We start from the raw sequence: 27820 nt of genomic DNA, 5'->3' as shown, positions 1-27820 counted from the left end.
ACACTTTAATGAAAAAACCTATGTAGGTCACTGTCGAGTCTAAGGTGAAACATTTGCAAGGAGTTTGGGATCTGTGAATGAAACTTTTTCAATAAATAAATAGTGGGAATAGAAATACTGTGGAACTATAAAGTTATTATTCTCCATTATTTTTCCTCCACTGGCTACTAGTCAGCCATATGGTAGATCTTAAAACAAAGAGAGGAATGTTTGGCCTCAGAGGATTAAAAAAACATACATTCCAAACATCAAAGTATAGGTTGTTAATGTGATTGATTTAAGACCAGATGGAAAAGGAGAAGGAAGACCACAGTGTCTCATAAGACATTTAATTCAGCACACAGCATCTGGCTTCATAATTGCATTACTCTCACTACACCATTTTGGATTCAGGATACACATTTTAAATAACTACACGTCCTAACAGTTACAATCTGGACAATTGGGAGGAAACCTCTTGCTGTACAAAGACACATGTCTGTTTGCCAGGAGTGGTAATGAGAAGCAGTGGCAGAAGGTTGCTGTTTTAACTTGGTGTTGACGGTCAGAAGCGTGGTCAAAGGAAGATTCATTCTCCTTTGATGCACCGTATTTAGTGATCATAATGCAGTCCTTCCGCATTTCTCAGCAAACGAACAAGCGTGCCTCTCCCTCGCTGCAAGTTTAAAAATACTAATTACATGGTCAGAAAATAAGGAAACAACAATTGAAGTTCACTACTTTATAGTGTCGGCTTAGAGTCCGGAGGTATTGAAGTTGGAACGCATAGTCACTTCACCCCCACCTACATGTATAAATTACCTCAACTAACCTGTACCCCCGCACACTGACTCGGTACCAGTGCCTCCTGTATATAGCCTCGCTATTGTTATTATATTGTGTTACTTTTTCTTTTTTTAACTTTACTTTATTTGGTAAATATTTTCTTAACTCTTCTTGAACTGCACTGTTGGTTAAGGGCTTGTAAGTAAGCATTTCACGGTAAGGTCTACACTTGTTGTATTCGGTGCATGTGACAAATAAAGTTTGATTTGATTTTGATTTACTTCATATACAGTACATTGAACACTTAAGTTTGCAAATTACCATTTTTTTGTTTTACTTTATGGTGGAAGCATAGTAAAGTAAAAATGTTCTTACTGTTAAAATGGTGACTTTATCGCATTCCACAAAATGTGAGCCGGAATGCAAGACGACAGCTTGAAAGCAGTAGAAGGTTACAGTAGAACAGTGGAATGATGTGTTCACAACAAGCCATCTATCATACTTAATGAAAGTTTGGTTGAATTGTGGAAATGATTTTAATTGCTTTGAGTGGCATATTTATATTCTGCCAAAGATGGAGAACAATTGTGCGGAGGTGTTATACTTACAAGTATTTATATTGGATATTGGAAAGGAAGTGTGTGTGTGCGTGTGTGGATGTGTTTAACTATACTTGTGGGGACCAGAGTCCCCAGAATAATTTGTATTTATTTGTATTTTTTTTCACCTGTATTTAACCAAGTAAGCTAGTTGAGAACAAGTTCTCATTTACAACTGCGACCTGGCCAAGATAAAGGAAAGCAGTGCGACACAAACAACAACAGAGTTACACATGGAATCAACAAGCGTACAGTCAATAACACAATAGACAAAAAAAGAATGTTTATATACAGTGTGTGCAAAACAACAATTTAGGAAATTAACACTGGGGTGATAGATGAGCAGATGGTGATGCACAAGTAGAAATACTGGTGTGCAAAAGAGCAGAAAAGTAGATAAAAACAATATGGGGATGAGGTAGGTATATTGGGTGGGCTATTTACAGATGGGCTATGTACAGCTGCAGCGATCGGTTAGCTGTTCAGATAGCTGATGTTTAAAGTTAGTGAGGGAAATATAAGTCTCCAGCTTCAGCGATTTTTGCAATTCGTTCCAGTCATTGGCAGCAGAGAACTGGAAGGAAAGGCGGCCAAACGAGGTGTTGACTTTGGGGATGACCAGTGAGATATACCTGCTGGAGCGCGTGCTATGGGTGGGTGTTGTTATCGTGACCAGTGAGCTGAGATAAGGCGGAGCAGTACCTAGCATAATAGTATACAAATAAAAATGTAATCAACTGGGGACATTTTGTTAGTCCCCACAAGGTCAAGTGCTATTTCTAGGGACTTTAGGAAAGAGTGTGTGTGTGAAACATGTTTGTAAAACTGTCACTACCCTCTGTTCATAACCCTTAGTTCATAACTCTTAGTTCATAATTCCAATTATCATAAAAATTTCAAGGTATGATATTTATGAGCTTACTAATAAGAAGAGTAGCCAAACAGGTCAGACTAATTTTTTGCAATGCCAATACATATGTAGACGCATGAAGAATACCTTACACATTAGCTTTGTGACTTTTCAAATTATAACCCATGACCATGGAATTGCAAATATTTTGTTTAAATATATTTTCCTGGCCAATTTCAATCAAATTCCAACTCAACCCAAAATAACTAACAAATCGAACAGACACAACAGACACAGTCAAAATCAAACACAGTAGTGTCATATAAAGAGATCCAACCCATGATCAATAAAATAAATAAAAAATAAAGAGTAACTATTATTTAACCTGTCTAGGATCAGCGTGGCGCTAGCGGCACCCCCCCCCCCCCCCCACTGAAAAACCAGTGCCGCGAAATTCAAAAAAAATATTTTTTTAAAATATTTAACTTTCACACATTAAAGTCCAATACAGCTAATGAAAGACACAGATCTTATGAATCCAGTCAACATTTCCGATTTTTAAAATGTTTTACAGGGAAGACACAATATGTAAAGATGTACATCTATTACCTAAAAACACATTAGCATAATCCACCATCTTTTATTTGTCCACCAACACCAGTAGCCATCACCAATTCGGCTAAACTAAGATATTTATAGCCCCTAACCAACAAAAAAACTCATTAGATGACAGTCTGATAACATATTTATGGTATGGGATAGGTTTTGTTAGAAAAAAGTGCATATTTCAGGTATATGGCATAGTTTACAATTGCACCCACCATCACAAATGGACTAGAATAATTACAATGAGCAACGTGTTTACCTAACTACTAATCATCAAACATTTCGTAAAAATACACAGCATACACGAATCGAAAGACACAGATCCTGTGAATACAGACAATATTTCAGATTTTCTAAGTGTCTTACAGCGAAAACACAATAAATCGTTATATTAGCTTAGCACATAGCAATTAGCAGCCCAGCATTGATTCTAGCCAAAGTGAGCGATAAAAGTCAACATCGCCAAAAGATATTAATTTTTTCACTAACCTTCTCAGAATTCTTCCGATGACACTCCTGTAACATCACATTACAACATGCATATACAGTTTGATCGAAAATGTTTATATTTAGCCACCAAAATCATGGTTAGACAATGTGAAATGTAGACAAGCTGGTAAAGAAAACGTCCTTGCGCCACTTAGACAGTGATCTACTCTTATACATAAATACTCATAAACGTGACTAAAAAATATAGGGTGGACAGGGATTGATAGACAATTTAATTCTTAATACAATTGCGTTATTACATTTTTTAATTTATCCTTACTTTTCAATACAGTTTGCGCCAAGCGAAGCTACGTCAAAAAACATGGCGTCCTAAGCCACTAAAATGTTTCGACAGAAACACGATTTATCATAATAAAAATGTCCTACCTTGAGCTGTTCTTCCATCAGTATCTTGGGCAAAGGATCCTTTCTTGGGAGAAATCGTCTTTTGGTGGAAAGCTGTCCTCTTGCCATGTGGAAATGTCAACTACGTTCGGGATGAACTGAAAAGCGTGCCCAACTTTTCACATCGTTGCAAAAATAAATGTCCCAAAATCGCACTAAACGGATATAAATTGCTATAAAACGCTTTAAATTAACTACTTTGTGATGTTTGTAACTCCTATAACGAGTGAAAAGATGACCGGAGAAATATAACAGGCTAAACTAACGCTTGGAACAGGAGAGGGTCGGTGTCTTCCACGCGCGTTACGCAGCAAGAAAAGACTTGCTAGCTAAAGGTTTTTTTCATTTGTAGGGCCTGTGAACGAGCAATCGAGCCCGTTGGAATCGTCATCACGTAAAGGCATCCAGGGGAAGACGTAAGAAGTGTCCGTATAGTCATAGCAACGACAGAGCCCTTTTAAATGACTTCAGAAAAGTGGCCAACGTTTCTCAAATCTGACTCCATGTCAGGGAAATTGCTGTAGAATGGGCTCTGTTCCACTTAGAGACAAAATTTCAACTCCTATAGAAACTATAGACTGTTTTCTATCCAATAATAATAATAATATGCATATTGTACGATCAAGGATTTTGTGGGAAGCCGTTTAAAAAATTAGCCACATTAGCATAAATAGTCTAAACAGCGCCCCCATCCCCAACAGGTTAATTAAGGTGTATGTCTTTTTTTAGCTATGTAAGCCTAATGGAAATTTGCTTTGATATTGAAATAATGTTCAGTACTTAGGTGAGATTTTATCTGGAAAATATAAACATTTCCTGCTGAGAATGTTTTTGCATCCATTACCTACAGTATAGGTTATTTACAGCTACATAATTGAAGAAAGGCTGTGATGTTCTTTCAAGAAAATTACATTGTGTCCAAATATGATCTGTTGATGACATTTCCTAGTGAAAAGCGTATTGATTTTTTTCCCAGTGAATCATCTTTACAGGTGAATGACAGATGTCTGCTCTTCAGCTGTAGTCCATGGTGTGGAATGAATGATTGAGATTGGTTTTATTCTCCAGCCAACTCTCAACTCCAAAGCTTTCATTTAAAAATCCATACCCAGTTTCCTCTTGGAAAGGACCCACATTTATTGAATGTAGAATAATCTGTTGTGATCTATAATAAAATTGACGCTGTGGTATCCATCAGGTTTAGTAATATTGTTTGCTTTTTCATATGTTCCTGATTATATACTGTAAACCATCTGTTCCGAAGGGAAATTGCTTATTATATACTGTTAGTTTTATTTGCTTGCTAGTGTTATGGGCTTGTGTGTCTCAGTATGGAAAGCTGTATATTCATATAATTGTTTTATATCAATCATTTAATTACTTTTATAGATAAAAAAATAAAAAATATCCCAAAAATGTTAAATCGTCCTCCCGTGTGGCGCACCGGCCTAAGGCACTGCATCGCAGTGCTAGCTGCATCACTACAGATCCTGGTTCAATCCCAGGCTGTGTCGCCGCCTGCCGCGACCGGGAGACACAATTGGCCCAGCATCGCCCGGGTTACGTTGGGTTTGACCGGCCGGGTTGTCCTTGTCCCATCATGTCCCTCTAGCAAGTGGCGGGTGGCGGGTGCAGTGGCGGGTGCAGTGCACGCTGACACAGTCGCCAGGTGTACATTGTTTCCTCCGACGCATTGGTGCGGCTGGCTTCCGAGTCAAACGAGAAGTGTGTCAAAGACGCAGTGTGGCTTGGCGGGGTCGTGTTTTGGAGGACGCACAGCTCTCGACCTTCGCCTCTCCCGAGTCAATACGGGACTTGCAGTGATGGAACAAGACTGTAACTACCAATTGGTTATCACAAAACTGGGGAGAAAAAGGGGTAAAAATAGAAAACTAAAATAAAGAAGTTATATCAATAATTCCCCATAGAATTCAATGGAGAAACACATTTTTTATTGATCATTTAAAAAATTATATCAAATTAAATGTTTGATATCAATAATTATATTAGAAATGTCTAATATTTAGCATTATTAACATTTAAACCAGTCAGTTTCTAGTGCCATGAACGTCATTGAAGAGGATGTTGGAGAGAGTCTTTATATTTTGTGGCCTTAAAATTAAATGTAAAACAAAATTATTACATTCGATTTTTTTCCTACCGACGTACAGAAGCTACTCCATATTTCTAAAATGAAAGAACAATCGTGGAAATGTTAACAAATTAATACTAATAAATCAACCAAAATGTCTTGTTTGCGTATTGTATGTCTTCACACCACATAGTTCAGAGGTGGTACTACAGGTCCCAGAGTGGTGTGGTGGAATTCTGGGGCCCATCATTTTTCCTGATCTGGTAACCTGACAAGTAAAAAAACTGGACCTTATATGGTATGACGGGAGTAATGTGTTATAAAAAAAACGTTTAATATGGGTTATGATGGGACCAGAGTTTTTCTAATCAGTTCGCATGCAGCAACCTTGTACTTGTTCATATGAATTATATGTGAAAAAAGAACTAAGGGGATTCCTATACACAGACACAGAGAAAGAAACATGATGGGAAAATGAAACTCACAGGGCTGCGCTTGCTTTATGCTGGTTTGCATTTGTGTAGTCCTGCCCTATGCATCTGTTGGCCTAATTAAAAGTTAACTCAGTCTGTCAGCTATTGTGTTTATTGATTAATTTCAGTTAATAATTTTAGATTTAAAAAGTCTAGGTTTGAATATAAATCAAATTTGATCCCATTCACATTTTCTCACAAACAAATGGGCTCTAAATGCAGAGCGTTACCGCTTCGTTTACCCTGGACAGAGGGATAGAGCGGATGCAGCTGCTGTTAGTAGCCTACAGTCGATCACTGAAAAATAGTCACATTTCCATGCAGTACAGTATGTCAGATCACTAATGTTTAGGTGTATAGGCGGCTACATTTATGTATGAGTTGTTGCTTGTGTCTGGAGTGATGTGTTATCACAGTTGCTAAATAAATACCAGAGGAAAGTGGAGAGCGCACCTTCAGCGCAACTTCACCTTCAGCCGAGAGCTGCACAGTGACACGATCCTACCAGACGAACTAAACTACTTCTATGCTTGCTTCGAGGTAAATAAAACTGAAACATGCATGAGAGCACCAGCTGTTTCGGGAGACTGTGTGATCACTCTCTCCGCAGCCGATGTGAGTAAGAAGTTTATTAAACAGGTCAACATTCACAAGGCCGCAGGGCCAGACGGATTACCAGGACGTGTACTGCGAGCATGCGCTGACCAACTAGCAAGTATCTTCACTGACATTTTCAATCTCTCCCTTTCCGAGTCTATAATACCAACATGTTTTAAGCAGACCACCATAGTGCCTGTGCCTAAGAACACTAAGGTAACCTGCCTAAATGACTACCGACCCGTAGCACTCACGTCTGTAGCCATGAAGTGCTTTGAAAGACTGGTCATGGCTCACATCAACACCATTATCCCAGAAATCCTAGACCCACTCCAATTTACATACTGCCCCAACAGATCCACAGATGATGCATTCTCTATTGCACTCCACACTGCCCTTTCCCACCTGTACAAATGGAACACCTACAGTGGGGCAAAAAAGTATTTAGTCATCCACCAATTGTGCAAGTTCTCCCACTTAAAAAGATGAGAGAGGCCTGTAATTTTCATCATAAGTACAATTCAACTATAACAGACAAAATGAGGAAAGAAAGTCCAGAAAATCACATTGTAGGATTTTTAATGAATTTATTTGCAAATTATGGTGGAAAATAAGTATTTGGTCAATAACAAAAGTTTCTCAATACTTTGTTATATACCCTTTGTTGGCAATGACAGAGGTCAAACGTTTTCTGTAAGTCTTCACAAGGTTTTCACACACTGTTGCTGATATTTTGGCCCATTCCTCCATGCAGATCTCCTCTAGAGCAGTGATGTTTTGGGGCTGTTGCTGGGCAACACGGACTTTCAACTCCCTCCAAAGATTTTCTATGGGGTTGAGATCTGGAGACTGGCTAGGCCACTCCAGGACCTTGAAATGCTTCTTACGAAGCCACTCCTTCATTGCCCGGGCGGTGTGTTTGGGATCATTGTCATGCTGAAAGACCCAGCCACGTTTCATCTTCAATGCCCTTGCTGATGGAAGGAGGTTTTCACTCAAAATCTCACGATACATGGCCCCATTCATTCTGTCCTTTACACGGATCAGTCGTCCTGGTCCCTTTGCAGAAAAACAGCCCCAAAGCATGATGTTTCCACCCCCATGCATCCCAGTAGGTATGGTGTTCTTTGGATGTAACTCAGCATTCTTTGTCCTCCAAACACGACGAGTTGAGTTTTTACCAAAAAGTTCTTTTTTGGTTTCATCTGACCATATGACATTCTCCCAATCTTCTTCTGGATCATCCAAATGCTCTCTAGCAAACTTCAGACGGGCCTGGACATGTACTGGCTTAAGCAGGGGGACACGTCTGGCACTGCAGGATTTGAGTCCCTGGCGGCGTAGTATGTTACTGATGGTAAGCTTTGTTACTTTGGTCCCAGCTCTCTGCAGGTCATTCACTAGGTCCCCCCGTGTGGTTCTGGGATTTTTGCTCACCGTTTTTGTGATAATTTTGACCCCACGGGGTGAGATCTTGCGTGGAGCCCCAGATCGAGCTAGATTATCAGTGGTCTTGTATGTCTTCCATTTCCTAATAATTTCTCCCACAGTTGATTTCTTCAAACCAAGCTGCTTACCTATTGCAGATTCAGTTTTCCCAGCCTGGTGCAGGTCTACAATTTTGTTTCTGGTGTCCTTTGACAGCTCTTTGGTCTTGGCCATAGTGGAGTTTTGAGTGTGACTGTTTGAGGTTGTGGACAGGTGTCTTTTATACTGATAACCTGTTATGGCTGCAGCCCGACACCGGTACATTTATGACAACATCCAGCTCAGGTGCAGGGCGCGAAATTCAAAATCTATTTTTTTTTAAATATTTAACTTTCACACATTAACAAGTCCAATACAGCAGTTAATCCAGCCAACGTGTCCGATTTTTAAAATGTTTTACAGCAAAAACACCACGTATATTTATGTTAGTTCACCACCAAATACAAAAGAGGACAGAGATTTTTCACAGCACAGGTAGCATGCACAAAGCCAACCTAACTAACCAAGATCCAACCAAACAAACCTAGAAACAACTTCCTCAGATGAAAGTCCTATAACATGTTACACAATAAATCTATATTTTGTTCGAAAAATGTGCATATTTGAGCTATAAATCAGTTTTACATTGATGCTACCATCATAGCTGTGTTTGTTTTTACTCCATGTGTAACTATGTGTTGTTGTATGTGTCGAACTGCTTTGCTTTATCTTGGCCAGGTCGCAATTGTAAATGAGAACGTGTTCTCAATTTGCCTACCTGGTTAAATAAAGGTTAAATAAAATAAATAAAATAAAAATAAATAAATAAATAAATAAATAGCTACAGTCAGAAATAGCACGGGAGTAGCCAGAGTAAATACAGACACCAACGTCCACTACCTAATTACTCATCATAAAACATTTCAGAAAAATATATGGTGTATAGCAAAATGAAAGACAAAGATCTTGTGAATACAGACAATATTTCCGATTTTCTAAGTGTTTTACAGCGAAAACACAATATATCGTTATATTAGCTTACTGCAATGGCGAACACACAACAGCATTGATTCCAAGTAATCGTTAGCGATAGCACAGCTCGACAGATATATGAAATAGCATCCCAAAATGGGTCCTTATCTTTGTTTATCTTCCATCAGAATGTTGTAAAGGGGTCCATTGTCCAGAACGGTCTTTGTTTGGATCCAGAACGAACTATTTCCCTCTTGAATTAGCAAGCACACTGGCCGTGTGGCGCTAACCTCTCCTTCTTGAAAGAATTCTTCCAACGCATCACGTCTAAAGTCCCGAATAAATTTCAATAATATAATCAAACTATATTGAAAAAACATACTTTAGGATGATATTGTGACATGTATCAAGTAAAATCGAAGCCGGAGATTATATTCACCTATAACGACGGTTTTCCAGGAGGCAATACTAGGTCCAACTTCGCCCCTTCGAGAGAAAAAATTATGGCAGACCTCTCACTCCAAGAGGCTGTATTCAATCCCTGAACGAGATATTCAAGTCCTTTCTGCTCTCACTTCCACATGACACCCAGGGGAAGGCGTATGACGTGTTTCTATGGTCCCAAGTGACATGCCCTTTCATAGACAAGCTCTTGAAAAAAGACCTCGCATTTGGAAATCTCACTTCCGGATAGGAAATGGGCTGCAGAAAGAGTTCTGGTTCACTTAGAGAAATAATTCAAACGGTTTAAGAAACTAGAGAGTGTTTTCTATCCAATAGAAATGATAATATGCATATTGTACGAGCAAGAATTGAGTAGGAGGCCGTTTGAAATGGCCACCTCTTTTCAGGTTACTCAGTGCTGCCCCTTGCAGCCATAAGAAGATAACAAGTTCAAACAGGTGCCATTAATACAGGTAACGAGTGGAGGACAGAGGAGCCTCTTAAAGAAGAAGTTACAGGTCTGTGAGAGCCAGAAATCTTGCTTGTTTGTAGGTGACCAAATACTTATTTTCCACCATAATTTGCAAATAAATTCATATAAAATTCTACAATGTGATTTTGGTGATTTTTTTTCTCATTTTGTCTGTCATAGTTGAAGTGTACCTATGATGAAAATTACAGGCCTCTCTCATTTTTTTAAGTGGGAGAACTTGCACAATTGGTGGCTGACTAAATACTTTTTTGCCCCACTGTATGTGAGAATGCTATTCATTGACTACAGCTCAGCATTCAACACCATAGTGCCCTCAAAGCTCATCAATAAGCTAAGAACCCTGGGACTAAACACCTCCCTCTGCAACTGGATCCTGGACTTCCTGACGGGCCGCCCCCAGGTGGTAAGGGTAGGTAACAACACATCTGCCACTCTGAGCCTCCTGTACTCCCTGTTCACTCATGACTGCACGGCCAGGAACGACTCCAATACCATCATTAAGTTTGCTGATGACACAACAGTGGTAGGTCTGATCACAGACAACGATGAGACAGCCTATAGGGAGGAGGTCAGAGACCTGGCCACGTGGTGCCAGGACAATAACCTTTCACTCAACGTGATCAAGACAAATGAGTTGATTGTGGACTATAGGAAAAGGTGGACTGAGCACACCCCCATTCTCATCGACGGGGCTGCAGTGGACTAGGTTGAGAGCTTCAAGTTCCTTTATGTCCACATCACCAACAAACTAACATGGTTCAAGCACACCAAGACAGTCATGAAGAGGGCATGACAAAACCTATTCCCCCTCAGGAGACTGAAAAGATTTGGCATGGGTTCTCAGATCCTCAAAAGGTTCTATAGCTGCACCATCGAGAGCATCCTGACTGGTTGCATCACTGCCTGGTATGGCAACTGCTCGGCCTCCAATACGTCACTGGGGCCAAGCTTCCTGCCATCCAGGACCTCTATACCAGGATGTGTCAGAGGAAGGCCCTAAAAATTGTCAGACTCCAGCCACCCCAGTCATACACTGCTCTCTCTGCTACCGCACGGCAAGCGGTACTGGACTGCCAAGTCTAGGTCCAAGAGGCTTCTAAACAGCTTCTACCCCCAAGCCATAAGACTCCTGAACAGCTACCCAGACTATTGCATTGGCCCCCCTCTCCCCTTCTTTTACACCGCTGCTACTCTGTTGTTATCATCTATGCATAGTCACTAACTCTACCTACATGTGCATATTACCTCAACTAACCGTTGACCCCGCACATTGACTCTGTATTGGTACCCCCCTGTATATAGACTCACTATTGATATTTTCAAAACACGCACTTTGCCCCTATTTTTAACCTCTACTTAACACCCATCCCGGATCCGGGAGCATCCTCATCAGTAAAAGCTGACTAGCATAGCCTAGCATAGCGCCACAAGTAAATAATAGCATATAAATATCATGAAATCACAAGTCCAATACAGCAAATGAAAGATAAACATCTTGTGAATCCAGCCATCATTTCCGATTTTTTAAATGTTTTACAGCGAAAACAATATGTATTTCTATTAGCTAACCACAATAGCCAAAGACTCAACTGCATATTTTCACAATTTTTCTACCGCATAGGTAGCTATCACAAAACCGACCAAATTGAGATATAATTAGTCACTAACCAAGAAACAACTTCATCAGATGACAGTCTTATAACATGTTATACAATAAATGAATGTTTTGTTCGAAAATGTGCATATTTGAGGTATAAATCATAGTTTTACATTGCAGCTACCATCAAAAATATCACCAAAGCAGCCAGAATAATTACAGAGAGCAACGTGAAATACCTAAATACTCATCATAAAACATTTATGAAAAATACATGGTGTACAGCAAATGAAAGATAAACATCTTGTGAATCCAGCCAATATTTCTGATTTTTTTAAGTGTTTTACAGCGAAAACACAATATAGCATTATATTAGCTTACCACAATAGCCAAACACACAACCGCATTTATTCACCGCATAGATAGCATTCGCAAAAACCAGCAAAAGATATAAAATTAATCACTAACCTTGACCAACTTCATCAGATGACAGTCTTATAACATCAGGTTATACAATACACTTATGTTATGTTCGATAATCTGCATATTTAGAGCTGCAAACCGTGGTTATACATTGTGATTATGTAGATTTTTTCCAAAGTGGAAACAGCGCCCTCGTATTGACTTAACGCTTTACTTCAATATATTTTATTCAACTAAATCAAAAGTGAGTAGAAAAGTGCTGTGGCAAATGCTGCCTCTCCACACGTTTTCTGGTGGCCCTGCCATAGTTATTTCTTGGTGGAAGCACCATTGGCAGCCATTACAAGTGTGAATTTTGAATAAGATGAATAATGTGGTGGCGTGTGTAGACTTTCACTAGCAACTGTATGTTGGAGCATGCAAATGTAATCCCACACCCATGAAGGTCATTTGTCATATACATTTTAATATAAAACGTGTAATTATAGATATAAAAAAATAGAATTATTGAAATCAATTAATGTTTTATTTCAGTATATATTTTTTTGAATAATTTATATAAAAAATGTAATTATTGCTATACAAAAATACAATGAATATACACTACCGGTCAAAAGTTTTAGATCACCAACTTATTCAAGGGTTTTTCTTGATTTTTACTATTTTATACATTGTAGACTTATAGTGAAGACATCAAAACTATGAAATAACACATGGAATCATGTAGTAAGCAAAAAAGTGTTAAACAAAAGTTAATTTGTGGAATTTCTTTCCTCCTTAATGTTGGAGCCAATCAGTTGTGTTGTGACAGAAGATAGCCCTATTTGTTAAAAGACCAAGTCCATATTATGGCAAGAACAGCTCAAATATGCAAAAAGAAATGACAGTCCATCATTACTTTAAGATCTGAAGGTCTGTCAATGCGGAAAATTTCTTAGATCCTTCGTGTGCCAACGTGAGTAAAACATTTAAACGTGTTAACCTTCGCAAGGCTGCAGGCCCAGACGGCATCCCAGGCCGTGTCCTCAGAGCATGAGCAGACCAGCTGGCTGGTGTGTTTACAGACATATTCAATCAATCCTTATCCCAGTCTGCTGTTCCCACATGCTTCAAGAGGGCCACAATTGTTTTCCCTTTCCCAAGAAAGCTAAGGTAACTGAGCTAAATGACTACCGCCCTGTAGCACTCACTTCCGTCATCATGAAGTGCTTTGAGAGACTAGTCAAGGACCATATCAAGTACAAAAAAGTATGAATGTATGTACTTGTAAGTCGCTCTGGATAAGAGCGTCTGCTAAATGACTTAAATGTAATGTAATATCACCTTCACCCTACCAGACACCCTAGACCCACTCCAATTTGCTTACCGCTCCAATAGGTCCACAGACGACGCAATCGCCATCACACTGCACACTGCCCTAAACCATCTGCCTAGAGGAACACCTATGTAAAAATGCTGTTCATCGATTACAGCTCAGCATTTAACACAATAGTACCCTCCAAACTCGTCATTAAGCTCGAGACCCTGGGTCTGGACCCCGCCCTGTGCAACTGGGTCCTGGACTTCCTGATGGACCGCCCCCAGGTGGTGAGGGTAGGTAACAACATCTCCACCCCGCTGATCCTCAACACTGGGTCCCCACAAGGGTGCGTTCTCAGCCCTCTCCTGTACTCCCTGTTCACCCACGACTGCGTGGCCATGCATGCCTCCAACTCAATCATCAAGTTTGCAGACGACACTACGGTGGTAGGCTTGATTACCAACATTGACGAGACGGTCTACAGGGAGGAGGTTAGGGCCCTCGGAGTGTGGTGTCAGGAAAATAAACTCACACTCAATGTCAACAAAACAAAGGAGACGATCATTGACTTGAGGGAGCAGCACCCTATCTACATTGACGGGACAGTAGTGGAGAGGGTGGAAAATGAGGCTGAAGCCTCATGAGGCTAAAGAAATGAGGCTTGTCACCAAAAACACTCACAAACTTTTACAGATGCACAATCGAGAGCATCCTGTCGGGCTGTATCACCGCCTGGTACGGCAACTGCTCCGTCCATAACCGTAAGGCTCTCCAGAGGGTAGTGAGATCTGCACAACGCATCACCGGGTGCAAACTACCTGCCCTCCAGGACACCTACATCACCCGATGTCACAGGAAGGTCAAAAAGATCATCAAGGACAACAACCACCCGAGCCACTGCCTGTTCACCCCGCTATCATCCAGAAGGCGAGGTCAGTAAAGGTACATCAAAGCAGGGACCGGGAGACTAAAAAACAGCTTCTATCTCAAGGCCATCACACTGTTAAGCAGCCTTCACTAACATTGAGTGGCTGCTGCCAACATACTGACTCAACTCTAGCCACTTTAATAATGGAAAAATGGATGTAATCAATTTATCACTAGCCACTTTATATAATGCTTACATACCCTACATTACTCATCTCATATGTATATACTGTACGCTATACCATCTACTGCATCTTGCCATCTTGATGTAATTAAATGTATCACTAGCCACTTTAAACAATGCCACTTTATATAATGTTTTCATACCCTACATTACTCATCTCATATGTATATACTGTACTCGATACCATCTACTGCATCTTGCCATCTTGATGTAATGTATCACTAGCCACTTTAAACAATGCCACTTTATATAATGTTTTCATACCCTACATTACTCATCTCATATGTATATACTGTACTCTATACCATCTACTGCATCTTGCCAATGCCGTTCGGGCATCACTCATTCAAATATTTGTATGTACATATTCGTATTCATTCCTTTACACTTGTGTGTATAAGGTAGTTGTTGTGAAATTGTTAGGTTATATTACTTGTTAGATATTACTGCATGGTCGGAACTAGAAGCACAAAAATTTCGCTACACTCGCATTAACATCTGCTAACCATGTGTATGTGACAAATAAATTTGATTTGAAGTTTCTTCTTGTACTGTTGCAAAAACCGTCAAGCACTATGATGAAACTGGCTCTCATGAGTACCGCCACAGGAATGGAAGACCCAGAGTTACCTCTGCTGCAGAGGATAAGTTCATTCGAGTTACCAGCCTCAGATATTGCAGCCCAAATAAATGCTTCACAGAGTTCAAGTAACAGACCCATCTCAGCATCAACTGTTCAGAGGAGACTGCTTGAATCAGGCCTTCATGGTTGAATTGCTGCAAAGAAACCACTACTAAAGGACACCAATAAGAAGAAGTGACTTGCTTGGGCCAAGAAACATGAGCAATGGACATTAGACTGGTGGAAATTTGTCCTTTGGTCTGATGAGTCCAAATTTGATATATTTGGTTCCAACCTCCGTGTCTTTGTGAGACACGGTGTAGGTGAGCGGATGATCTCTGCATGTGTATTTCCCACCGAAAAGCATTGAGGAGGTGGTGTTGTGGTGTGGGGGGGCTTTGCTGGTGACACTGTCTGTGATTTATTTTAAATTCAAGGCACATTTAACCAGCATGGCTACCACAGCATTCTGCAGCGATACGCCAGTCCCATTAAGCCCAAACCAGATGGGATATAATTTTTTTTCCAGGACAATGACCCAAAACACAGGCTGTGTAAGGGCTATTTGACCAAGAAGGAGAGTGATGGAATGCTGCATTAGATGATCTGGCCTCCACAATCCCTTGACCTCAACCAAATTGAGATGGTTTGGGATAAGTCTAACCACAGAGTGAAGGAATAGCAGCCAACAAGTGCTCAGTATGTGTTGGAATTCCTTCAGGACTGTTTGAAAAGCATTCCAGGTGAAGCTGGTTGAGAGAATGCCAAGAGTGTGCATAGCTGTCACCAAGTCAAAGGGTGGCTATTTGAAGAATCACAAATAGAAAATTTATTTGATATGTTTAACACTTTTTTGGTTACTACGTGATTCCATAAGTGTTATTTCATAGTTTTGATATCTTCAATACTTTTATACAATGTAGAAAATGAAGAAAAACCCATGAATGAGTAGTTGTTCTAAAACTTTTGACCGGTAGTGTATGTGAAAACTGCTTTCCATTTTCTCTGCTCCATTAGCGAATCAAAGTTATTGAACGCTGATTAAACAACACTTCCTTCCTGTAGCGGCAGCCTTTGGTCTGCCTTGGGTTAATCAATGAAATGCTGTATTTGTAGTGGTTAGGCTTGTTCTCAACCGTCAGCCTGTGTCAATTAAGAGAGATTGAGATCTAACAGGCGGCCGACCTGGATCTATTGCCCCCCCCCCCCCCCCCCCCCCCCCCCACAGTAGGGGACTGTGAGTGTGTGTGTTGGTGTGCATGTGTATTACCATCAATGACAGGTTTGCCCAAGAGTGCCCTGCATACTGATGGGTTATCTATAGTTTAGTTTAGCCCACTGCTGTCTTGTTATCACTGTCATGTGAAATGGACACTAACTGCTATTTGATTCCTGCTGCTGCATGACAAACGCCATTATGAGAATGTACAGTTGAAGTATTAAAACAGAATGTTGAGACTCGAAACTCAAAGTTTCAGAATGAGCAGCAAAATAATTATAGTTGTCGATGTAGCTATCAGATGATTTGACGAGCTTAGTCACAACAAATGACAATTCCCCCAAAATGTTAACAATTGCATATTTTTTGCACAATCACTGATGCATCCTGATGATTGCCAAGGACAGTTGTGAATGGAGTTAATGAAAGCAGTGTGTGTGACACCAGGTTGATCCATTCAAATGCTGGTGCTGTGTGTTACTGTTTTTTGCTGTGCTAAACGGATATCTGAGGGCCTGTGTTTAGAAGTTATGTTTGTGTGCCTGTATGTGTGTTAGGTGAGGTTAGGTTAGGTGTTTAGACGGTGTGGGTGATCCATCTATCAGCCTCCACTTGCCTGGAATCAAACCCAGTGGTTGAGGTTTAAATTAAATATGATGAGCAACAACCAAGCAATCACCACTACCCACTGGCCCCAGTAGCAACAAATTAATGCAGAAAGCACAGTTAATCTGGACTAGGTGATCCGGAGGGTCAACTGTTTGGGAAGCAGCATGTAGGCTGTCAGTCTCACTCAAAGCAATTTGGCTGATTCCAGAAAATGAGATTTACTTTCCTTTTATCGTTGACTTTCATCCCAAAGCTATTTCACTGAACTGTAGTGGGTTCCTTCCATCTCTCCTTTACAACAACGGAGACTTAGGCTACATTTTGAAAGTGATTGTAAATAAGTAGCATCGTACTTCATTATAGCATGTGGTTAGATATGATGAAGGGTAAAGACAAAATGTACATCTGATAAAAAGAAAGACACATTTTTTTATTCCTCCTCAATTTGAAGGCCAAACTGCTTTATGGGCCTCTTAGACACTGCTAGAGTTCGATCAGAATCATCTAGCAGTTTCCTTGCTGACAAAGGTTATGATGGTTAGGATATTTAATTTGCAGAACCGAGCAATAAACACAAACAATAACATCAATAGCTTTAAAGCAGACAATAAATTGTCACAGCTCTGCAATTTAATATAAATATACACAATAATAAGAAATAATTGTGAATAAAAGAAACATACAGTACCAGTCAACATTTTTGAACGCCTACTCATTCAAGGGTTTTTCTCTACTTTTACTATTTTCTCCATTGTAGAATACTAGTGAAGACATCAAAACTATGAAATAACACATATGGATTCATATAGTAACCAAAAAAGTGTCTAAGAGGCCCATAAAGCAAAAAATATATATTCTTCAAAGTAGCCACCCTTTGCCTTGACAGCTTTGCACACTCTTGGCATTCTTTCAACCAGCTTTATTAGGTAGTCACCTGGAGTGCATTTCAATTAACAGGTGTGCCTTGTTAATTTGTGAAATGTCTTTCCTTAATGCGTTTGAGACAGTCAGTTGTGTTGTGACAAGGTAAGGTAAGGTATACAGAAGTTAGCCCTATTTGGTAAAAGACCAAGTCCATATAATGGCAAGAACAGCTCAAATAAGCAAATAGAAATGACAGTCCACCATTACTTTAAGACATGAAGGTCAGTCAATGCAGAACATTTCAAGAACTTTGAAAGTTTCTTCAAGTGCAGTCGCAAAAAACATCATGTGCTATGATGATCCTGGCTCTCATGAGGACCACCACAGGAATGGAAGACCCAGAGTTACCTCTGCTGCAGAGGATAAATTCATCAGAGTAAACTGCACCTCAGATTGCAGCCCAAATAAATGCTTCACAGAGTTCCAGTAACAGACACAGGAGACTGCGTGAATCAGGCCTTCATGGTCAACCACTACTGAAGGACAACAATAAGAAGAAGACTTGCTTGGGCAAAGAAATACGAGCAATGGACATTAGACCGTTGGAAATATGTCCTTTAGTCTGAATAGTCCAAATTTGAGATATTTGGTTCCAACCACCGTGTCTTTGTGAGATGTAAAGTAGGTGAACTGATGATCTCCGCATGTGTGGTTCCCACCGTGAAGCATGGAGGGGGAGGTATGATTGTGTGGGGGTGCTTTGCTGGTGACACTGTCTGTGATTTATTTTGAATTCAAGGCACACTTAACCAGACTAGTACTGTATATCTTTGAAAGTCATTTTTCTGTTGAAGCACATCCACTGTCTGCAACTGAAAATGGTAATACCTCGTCTGTGCATAATCACTGCCTCATTGAAATATCAACACTTCAATTCTCATACATGTGTTGAGAAAGATGTACTGAATCTTTGTTGATAATGGCACTTCTAATAAATATAAAAGTCTAGTCCCTCTGCTAACTTCAGAACACATTTTGTTCATAGATCACTATTCAGATTGGGTGAATTGGCCAATTTTTATTCTGGGTACAACTCTGAGGCCTTCTCAGCAGTTCAGTGTTAGGTGAGCTTGGTTGCACCTGTTCAGTGAGGTTCATTGCACTCCACTGGGTTTTTGAATGGAAAAGCCTTGTCACGTCTGAGGCAAGGCAATTGCTCTACTCCAGTTTGAAGCCAATAGAGAGCGTCACTGGATTTAACCGGGGGGGGGGGGGGGGGGGGGGGGCTGGGATAGTTCCACTCCTGAATGGGATGCATACACACCACAGGAGGCTGCTGAGGGGAGAACGGCTCATAATAATGGCCGGAACGGAGCAAATGGAAGGGCATCACACACCTGCAAACCATGATCCGGATGACTGTGTAATCACGCTCTCCGCAGCCGATGTGAGTAAGACCTTTAAACAGGTCAACATTCACAAGGCTGCAGGGCCAGACAGATTACCAGGACGTGTACTCCGAGCATGCGCTGACCGACTGGCAAGTATCTTCACTGACATTTTCAACCTCTCCCTGTCCGATTCTGTAATACCAACATGTTTTAAGCAGACCACCATAGTGCCTGTGCCCAATAACACTAAGGTAACCTGCCTAAATGACTACCGATTCGTAACACTCACGTATGTAGCCAAGAAATGCTTTGAAAGGCTGGTCATGGCTCACATCAACATCATTATCCCAGAAACCCTAGACCGACTCCAATTTGCATACCACACCAACAGATCCACAGATGATGCAATCTCTATTGCACTCCACACTGCCCTTTCACACCAGGACAAAAGGAACACCTATGTGAGAATGCTATTCATTGTGAACAGCTCAGAGTTCAACACCATAGTACCCTCAAAGCTCATCAATAAGTTAAGGACCCTGGGATTAAACACCTCCCTCTGCAACTGGATCCTGGACTTCCTGACGGGCCACCCCCAGGTGGTAAGGGTAGGTAACAACACATCTGCCATGCTGATCCTCAACCATGCCATGCACGACTCCAACACCATCGTTAAGTTTGCTGATGACACAACAGTGGTAGGCCTGATCACCGACAACGATGAGTCAGCCTATAGGGAGGAGGTCAGAGACCTGACCGTGTGGTGCAAGGACAACAACCTCTCCCTCAACGTGATCAAAACAAAGGAGATGATTTTGGACTTCAGGAAAAAGAGGACCGAGCCCCCATTCTCATCGACAGAGCTGTAGTGGTGCAATCACACCAAGACAGTCATGAAGAGGACACGACAAAACCTATTCCCCTCAGGAGACTGAAAATATTTGGCTATGGGTCCTCAGATCCTCAAAAGGTTTTACATCTGCACCATCGAGAGCATCCTGACGGGTTGCATCACTGCCTGGTATGGCAACTGCTCGGCCTCCAACCGTAAGGTACTACAGAGGGTAGTGCGTACGGCGCCGTACATCACTGGGGCCAAGCTTCCTGCCATCCAGGGCCTCTATACCAGGCAGTGTCAGAGGAAGGCCCTAAAAATGGTCAGACTCCAGCCAGCCTAGTAATAGACTATTCTCTCTGCTACTGCACGGCAAGCGGTACCGGAGTGCCAAGTCTAGGTCCAAGAGGGTTCTAAACAACTTCTACCCCGAAGCCATAAGACTCCTGAACATCTAATCAAATGGCTACCCAGGCTATTTGCATTGCCCCCCCCCCCCCCCTTCTACGCTGCTGCTACTTTGTTATTATCTATGCATTGTCCCTTTAACTCTACCTACATGTACATATTACCTCAATTACCTCGACACCGGTACCCCCGCAAATTGACTCTGTACCGGTACCCCCTGTATATAGCCCCGCTATTGCTATTGACTGCTGCTCTTTAATTATTTCCAATTTTTATTTTTTGCTTTTTTTAGGTATTTTCTTAAAACTGCATTGTTGGTTAAGGGCTTGTAAGTAAGCATTTCACTGTAAGGTCCACTTCTGTTGTGTTCAGCGCATGTGACAAATAAAACTTGATTTGATGTATTTGGTGCCATTCCACTGATTCCGCTCCAGTCATTACCACGGGCCCACCTCCTGTGACACACACACACACACACACACACAACCTGCAAACATGGACACATCACTCTCCAAACTCATGATACAAGTCTCCTCTCCTTAACCACTGCTTCTGCTCAGAAGCACATAGTAATGAACAACACCAGGCAGGTACTCTACAGTCTACTACAGTGCAGTAGGTCCACTCAAACATGGAAATCAACAAACACGTACCTGTGTGTAGTAGAGGCTCAGGATAGAGTATTTTGGGTCAACAACGCTACTGGTTTATTTTTCATTTGAGAATTTCACTACATGAAACGTTGCATCATTAGTAGCCTATTGCATTGTCAGAATTCATATATTCCAGTTTTCATGCATGCAATATATGTAGTTGTCCCTTGTGAAAGAGGTATGTTGATCTCAATGGGAGTTCTTGAATAAATACGGGTTAAATAACACAATAACAATTTCAGACAGATATGGTGATAATGGGGTTTCTAAGGACATTTCCTTGTTTCAGGTAACAAACTGTGGTGGGCCGATGATGATTCAGCCCATCTGGGGACGGTGAACAAGAGAGACGGACGAAATCCTGTGGTTCTGAGGAATAAGACTAGCGGAGTGGTTCACATGAAGGTCTACGACAGGGAGGGACAGAGAGGTAAGGAACACACACGTAGACACACATTTATTTATGCACATCAATTCCATCTACTGACTTCCAGAAATGTGACACCATGATGTATTACAGTACCTATAGTGCTCTGAATAAAATCTGAAATATTATCTTTGTAAAGATGTCCATGAAGCTAACAATGGTGTCCTATATCCTTATTAATACACAAATCACCATGGCCTTTCCAGGAAGGAACCCGTGTCAGGTGAACAATGGAGGCTGCTCCCAGCTCTGCTTCCCCACGTCAGAGAACACCCGCAGCTGCTCCTGTACTGTGGGCTACAGCCTTCGCACCGACCGCATGTCCTGTGAGGGTAAGACTGCAAGTCTGCTCTAACTAAATGTGCATCCCAAATAGCACCCTCATCCTAATATAGTGCAGTACATTTGACCGGAGCCCTATTGGCTCTATGGGCTGTTTAGGACACACACCTGTTGGGGATGGGGGCGCTGTTTAGACTATTTATGCTAATTTGGCTAATTTTTTAAACGGCTTCCCACAAAATCCTTGATCGTACAATATGCATATTATTATTATTATTGGATAGAAAACAGTCTATAGTTTCTATAGGAGTTGAAATTTTGTCTCTAAGTGGAACAGAGCCCATTCTACAGCAATTTCCCTGACATGGAGTCAGATTTGAGAAATGTTGGCCACTCTTCTGAAGTCAGTTAAAAGGGCACTGTCATTGCTATGACTATACGGACACTTCTTACGTCTTCCCCTGGATGCCTTTACGTGATGACGATTCCAATGGGGTCGATTGCGCGTTCACAGGCCCTACAAATGAAAAAACCCTGAAGCTAGTCATTCTTTTGGAGCTGCGTCATGAGCCTAGAGGACACCGGCGCGCACCTGTTCCAAGCGTTAGTTTAGCCTGTTATATTTCTCCGGTCATCTTTTCACTCGTTATAGGAGTTAAAAACATCATAAGGTAGTTAATTTAAAGCGTTTTATAGCAATTTATATCCGTTTAGTGCGATTTTGGGACATTTATTTTTGCAACGATGTGAAAAGTTGGGCACGCTTTTCAGTTCATCCCGAACGCAGTTGACATTTCCACATGGCAAGAGGACAGCTTTCCACCAAAAGACGATTTCTCCCAAGAAAGGATCCTTTGCCCAAGATACTGATGGAAGAACAGCTCAAGGTAGGACATTTTTATTATGATAAATCGTGTTTCTGTCGAAACATTTTAGTGGCTTAGGACGCCATGTTTTTTGACGTAGCTTCGCTTGGCGCAAACTGTATTGAAAAGTAAGGATAAATTAAAAAATGTAATAACGCAATTGTATTAAGAATTAAATTGTCTATCAATCCCTGTCCACCCTATATTTTTTAGTCACGTTTATGAGTATTTATGTATAAGAGTAGATCACTGTCTAAGTGGCGCAAGGACTTTTTCTTTACCAGCTTGTCTACATTTCACATTGTCTAACCATGATTTTGGTGGCTAAATATAAACATTTTCGATCAAACTGTATATGCATGTTGTAATGTGATGTTACAGGAGTGTCATCGGAAGAATTCTGAGAAGGTTAGTGAAAAAATTAATATCTTTTGGCGATGTTGACTTTTATCGCTCACTTTGGCTAGAATCAATGCTGGGCTGCTAATTGCTATGTGCTAAGCTAATATAACGATTTATTGTGTTTTCGCTGTAAGACACTTAGAAAATCTGAAATATTGTCTGTATTCACAGGATCTGTGTCTTTCGATTCGTGTATGCTGTGTATTTTTACGAAATGTTTGATGATTAGTAGTTAGGTAAACACGTTGCTCATTGTAATTATTCTAGTCCATTTGTGACGGTGGGTGCAATTGTAAACTATGCCATCTACCTGAAATATGCACTTTTTTCTAACAAAACCTATCCCATACCATAAATATGTTATCAGACTGTCATCTAATGAGTTTTTTTGTTGGTTAGGGGCTATAAATATCTTAGTTTAGCCGAATTGGTGATGGCTACTGGTGTTGGTGGACAAATAAAAGATGGTGGATTATGCTAATGTGTTTTTAGGTAATAGATGTACATCTTTACATATTGTGTCTTCCCTGTAAAACATTTTAAAAATCGGAAATGTTGACTGGATTCACAAGATCTGTGTCTTTCATTAGCTGTATTGGACTTTAATGTGTGAAAGTTAAATATTTAAAAAAAATATTTTTTTTGAATTTCGCGGCACTGGTTTTTCAGTGGGGGGGGGGGTGTGCCGCTAGCGCCACGCTGATCCTAGACAGGCTAAGTGACCATGCAATAAATGCATCGAGCAGTTCAGACACCCTAGCATTAGAGTAACCACAAGGTCTGTAACATGAATTCACTGTTTCCAAATAAGTACTATAGAAACCTCTGTAATTATATGAAAACATACTCAATTTGACTGTGATAAATGTACTCTATGCATATTTATTTACAGTTTGTTAATCTTGGAATCCAGAACCACATATTGTGTGCACAACAAACTTCTTATGGATAGGGGGCAGCATTTTCACGTTTGGATGAAAAGCAGGCCCAGAGTAAACTGCCTCCTACTCAGTCCCAGATGCTAATATATGCATATTATTTTTAGTATTGGATAGAAAACACTGTGGCATTTCTAAAACTGTTTGAATCATGTATGTGACTATAACAGAACTTATTTGGCAGGCAAAACCCCGAGGACAAACCATTAAGATTTTATTTTTTTGAGGTCACTCTCTTTTCAATGAACTTTCATTGAGAATCCAGATTTCTAAGGGACCTTCCTTCAGTTCCTATCGCTTCCACTGGATGTCAAAAGTCTTTAGAAATTGGTTGAGGTTTTTCCTTTGAAAAATAAAGAAGTAGCCATGTTCAGAATGACACTCGAGTGAAGTGTACTGTTTGTTAGAGGCGCGTGACCAGAAAGCATGCTACACATTGTTTTCCTCCGGCATTGAACGCAGATCATCCCATATTCAATTTTATCGATTGTTTACATAAAAAATACCTAAAGTTGTATTACAAAAGTAGTTTGAAATGTTTGGACAAAACTTTTGTAGTCATGTTGAGCGAGTTGGAACTGGTGTTTTTCTGGATCAAACGCGCCAAATAAATGGATATTTTGAATATATATCGACGGAATTAATCGAACAAAAGGACCATTTGTGATGTTTATGGGACATATTGGAGTGCCAACAGAAGAATCTCGTCAAAGGTAAGGCATGAATTATATCTTTATTTCTGCGTTTTGTGTCGCGCTGGGAGGGTTGAAATATGATGGTCTGTGATTGTTTGCTGGGGTGCTATCCTCAGATAATAGCATTGTTTGCGTTCGCCGTAAAGCATTTTTGAAATCTGACACGTTGGCTGGATTCGTACACTTTAATTCATCCAAATTAAAGTGTAGCTTTAATTTGGTATATTGAATGTGTGATTTCATGAACGTTTAATTTTTATAGTAATTTATTTGAATTTGGCGCTCTGCATTTTCACTGGATGTTGGCCAGGTGGGACGCTACCGTCCCACATATCCCAGCATTTACGTTAGGTAATTCACAAGAGACTAACAGTATGTTACAGTAATGGAATAATTTGTCTCCTACTCTGTAGGCATTGAGTCATTTCTGATGTACTCCATCCATGAGGGGATCAGAGGAATTGCCTTGGACCCCAATGACAACATGGAGGCTCTGATGCCCATTACTGGGACCCTGTTCGCTGTGGGGGTGGACTTCCATGCAGGTAGGTACCACCAGGGCCCATATTCACAACGCGTCTCAGAGTAGGACTGCTGATCTCAGATCATAATAAATAAGAGTGGGGACACGGTCATTAACTACATCTCCTCAGTCAACAGTTAAACCTACAGTTCATTGATTTTATGACCCCTTTATATTGTTCCTTGCATGACGTCTTCCGCATCATATGTAAAACTTACCCAAAATGGCAGTTTGTAATCAAGAGAAAAATGCCGAGAGAAAGGGAGAAATAGAGAGAGAGGGATAGAGAGACGCAAAAAAAAATGAGAGAGAGAAAAACCTTTATTGTAGTATTCTCTCTAACCCTGTTGAATAATGTCTAGTGGTGCTGTTGAGGGCTGCACAGATGAAAGAGTAATAAGTCCATGTTAGTAGAGACTCATGAGAAACACCAACCGTTTCTCCACATGCCCCTGAACCAAGCCTGACACAAAGCAATTCCCCAGATATTGTATCAAATGAAGGTAACAAGGAAATGGTAATGGATTAACCCAATGGCTTGTGCTGGCATTTGTCATATAATGTGTTTTCTCTTGCATAATTCATGTTCTAAATATGGTGGATTTATTACACTGACAAGTGCTTGAACGTGCACTGTCAAATGAATGAACTAAGGGCTAGTTATGCTTCATATACTGTATATGTTGCCACAACGCTCCTTGATGACAACAACCATGTAGGCCTACTGAGAAAGAGAAGCTTTCTCTAGCACATGCACGCACAGTAGCATTGTAAGTGTTGCATAAAACCTTTGTTTACAAAAATATCACATGATTTAGAGATAAGAGTGGAGGGGAAAGCTGTTACCTGCCCACATTTGATAGAATAGGATCCCACTGGTCACAAACTGGTTGAATCAACGTTGTTTCAATGCAATTTGTAAATGTATTGTGACGTGGAAAACAAATCAAATTGTATTTGTCACATGCGCCGAATACAACAGGTGTAGGTAGACCTTTTAGTGAAATGCTTACTTACAAGCCCTTAAGTAACAAAATTAACAAATAATTAAACAGCAGCAGTAAACAGCAGCAGTAAAATAACAATAGTGAGGCTATATACAGGGGGTACCGGTACAGAGTCAATGTGCAGCCGGTTAGTTGAGGTAATATATACGTGAAGGTATAGTTAAAGTGACTATGCATAGATAATAAACAGAGAGTAGCAGCAGTGTAAAAGAGGGGTCTGTGTAGCCATTTGATTAGCTGTTGAGGAGTCTTATGGTTTGGGGTAGAAGCTGTTAAGTAGCCTTTTGGACATAGACTTGGCACTCCAGTACCGCTTTCTGTGCAGTCTATGACTCGGGTGGCTGGAACAGTCTATGACTAAGGTGGCTGGAGTCTTTGACAATTTTTCAGGCCTTCCTCTGACCGCCTGGTATAGAGGTCCGGATGGCAGGAAACTTGGCCCCAGTGATGTACGGGGCCATACGCACTACCCTCTATAGTGCCTTGCGGTCGGAGGCCGAGCAGTTTCCATACCAGGCAGTGATGCAACCAGTCAGGATGCTCTCGATGGTGCGGCTGTAGAACCTTTTTGAGGATCTGAGGACCCATAGCCAAATCTTTTCAGTCTCCTGTGGGGGAATAGGCTATGTCGTGCCCTCTTCACGACCGTCCTAGTATATTTGGACCATGATAGGTTGTTGGTGATGTGGACACCAAATATATTTGATTTGGAAAAAGTATCGTAAACTTTTGTTTTGAGGGTGAAATTTCAACCAGAGGATAATGTCATCATGTTAACCACATTTCAACGTAGACAAACTTTGTTTAAAATACGTTGAATTTGTACCTCTAAAACAATGTCAGATCTTCAACGATATATAGAAGATAAAATGTATCTATATACAGCTACTCTTTTTTCTCCCATCCAGGATTTTAACCAAACCCTGCTTAGCTATGATATTTGTCACTAAATATTACTAATGTGCTGTCATGAGAATGATTATTGAGAGAGCTCCACTTAAAAACGAAATACTGTAGATTCACTGTTGCTATCAAAGTAATTTTACGAGAGCAAATTAAATGTGACCATACTTTATCACTCATATACGTATACTCAATGATGTTATTTAGGCCTATATAGTATTTGCAAAGTCATCAACAGCTATTATTATAATTCAACCCAAAATTCTTCTAAAAATAGACAATACAATGGGCCAAGGGTTTCAAGCTCTGATTCATTTCAAATGTAACGATATTTCGTGATATTGTTTTTGGTTGTCAACTTAGATTTCTGTTTGCGATGGAGACGTGAATCCAACATATCAATGATTAATTTGTAAACAAAATGGAATTAAAGTCAGGTTAAGTCAGTGGCACAGATGGCACTATCCAAGCAGAATATAAATCTCCTGCAAAT

At 40.5% G+C, this 27820-nt stretch overlaps 1 protein-coding gene across 6 annotated transcripts in view; it reads left to right on the top strand.

Annotated features, from left to right (window-relative positions):
* LOC129821085 (low-density lipoprotein receptor-related protein 1B-like) overlaps nt 1-27820 on the top strand; it is a 458866-nt gene that overhangs the window by 299507 nt on the left and 131539 nt on the right. For all 6 annotated transcript variants that reach the window (XR_008754267.1, XM_055878362.1, XM_055878363.1 and 3 more), the window contains 3 exons: nt 21574-21714; nt 21918-22043; nt 25308-25439. Coding sequence is in view for 5 of the 6 variants with exons in the window: in XM_055878362.1 (XP_055734337.1) it covers nt 21574-21714; nt 21918-22043; nt 25308-25439 (399 nt within the window). In the remaining variant the exon portion in view is untranslated. The remainder of the gene's footprint in view (nt 1-21573; nt 21715-21917; nt 22044-25307; nt 25440-27820) is intronic.

This window comes from Salvelinus fontinalis, chromosome 23 (genome assembly GCF_029448725.1).
Source record: "Salvelinus fontinalis isolate EN_2023a chromosome 23, ASM2944872v1, whole genome shotgun sequence".
Lineage (NCBI taxonomy): Eukaryota > Metazoa > Chordata > Actinopteri > Salmoniformes > Salmonidae > Salvelinus > Salvelinus fontinalis.
The sequence above is the reverse complement of the archived record's forward strand: the minus strand, read 5'-3'. Positions and strand labels throughout refer to the sequence as shown.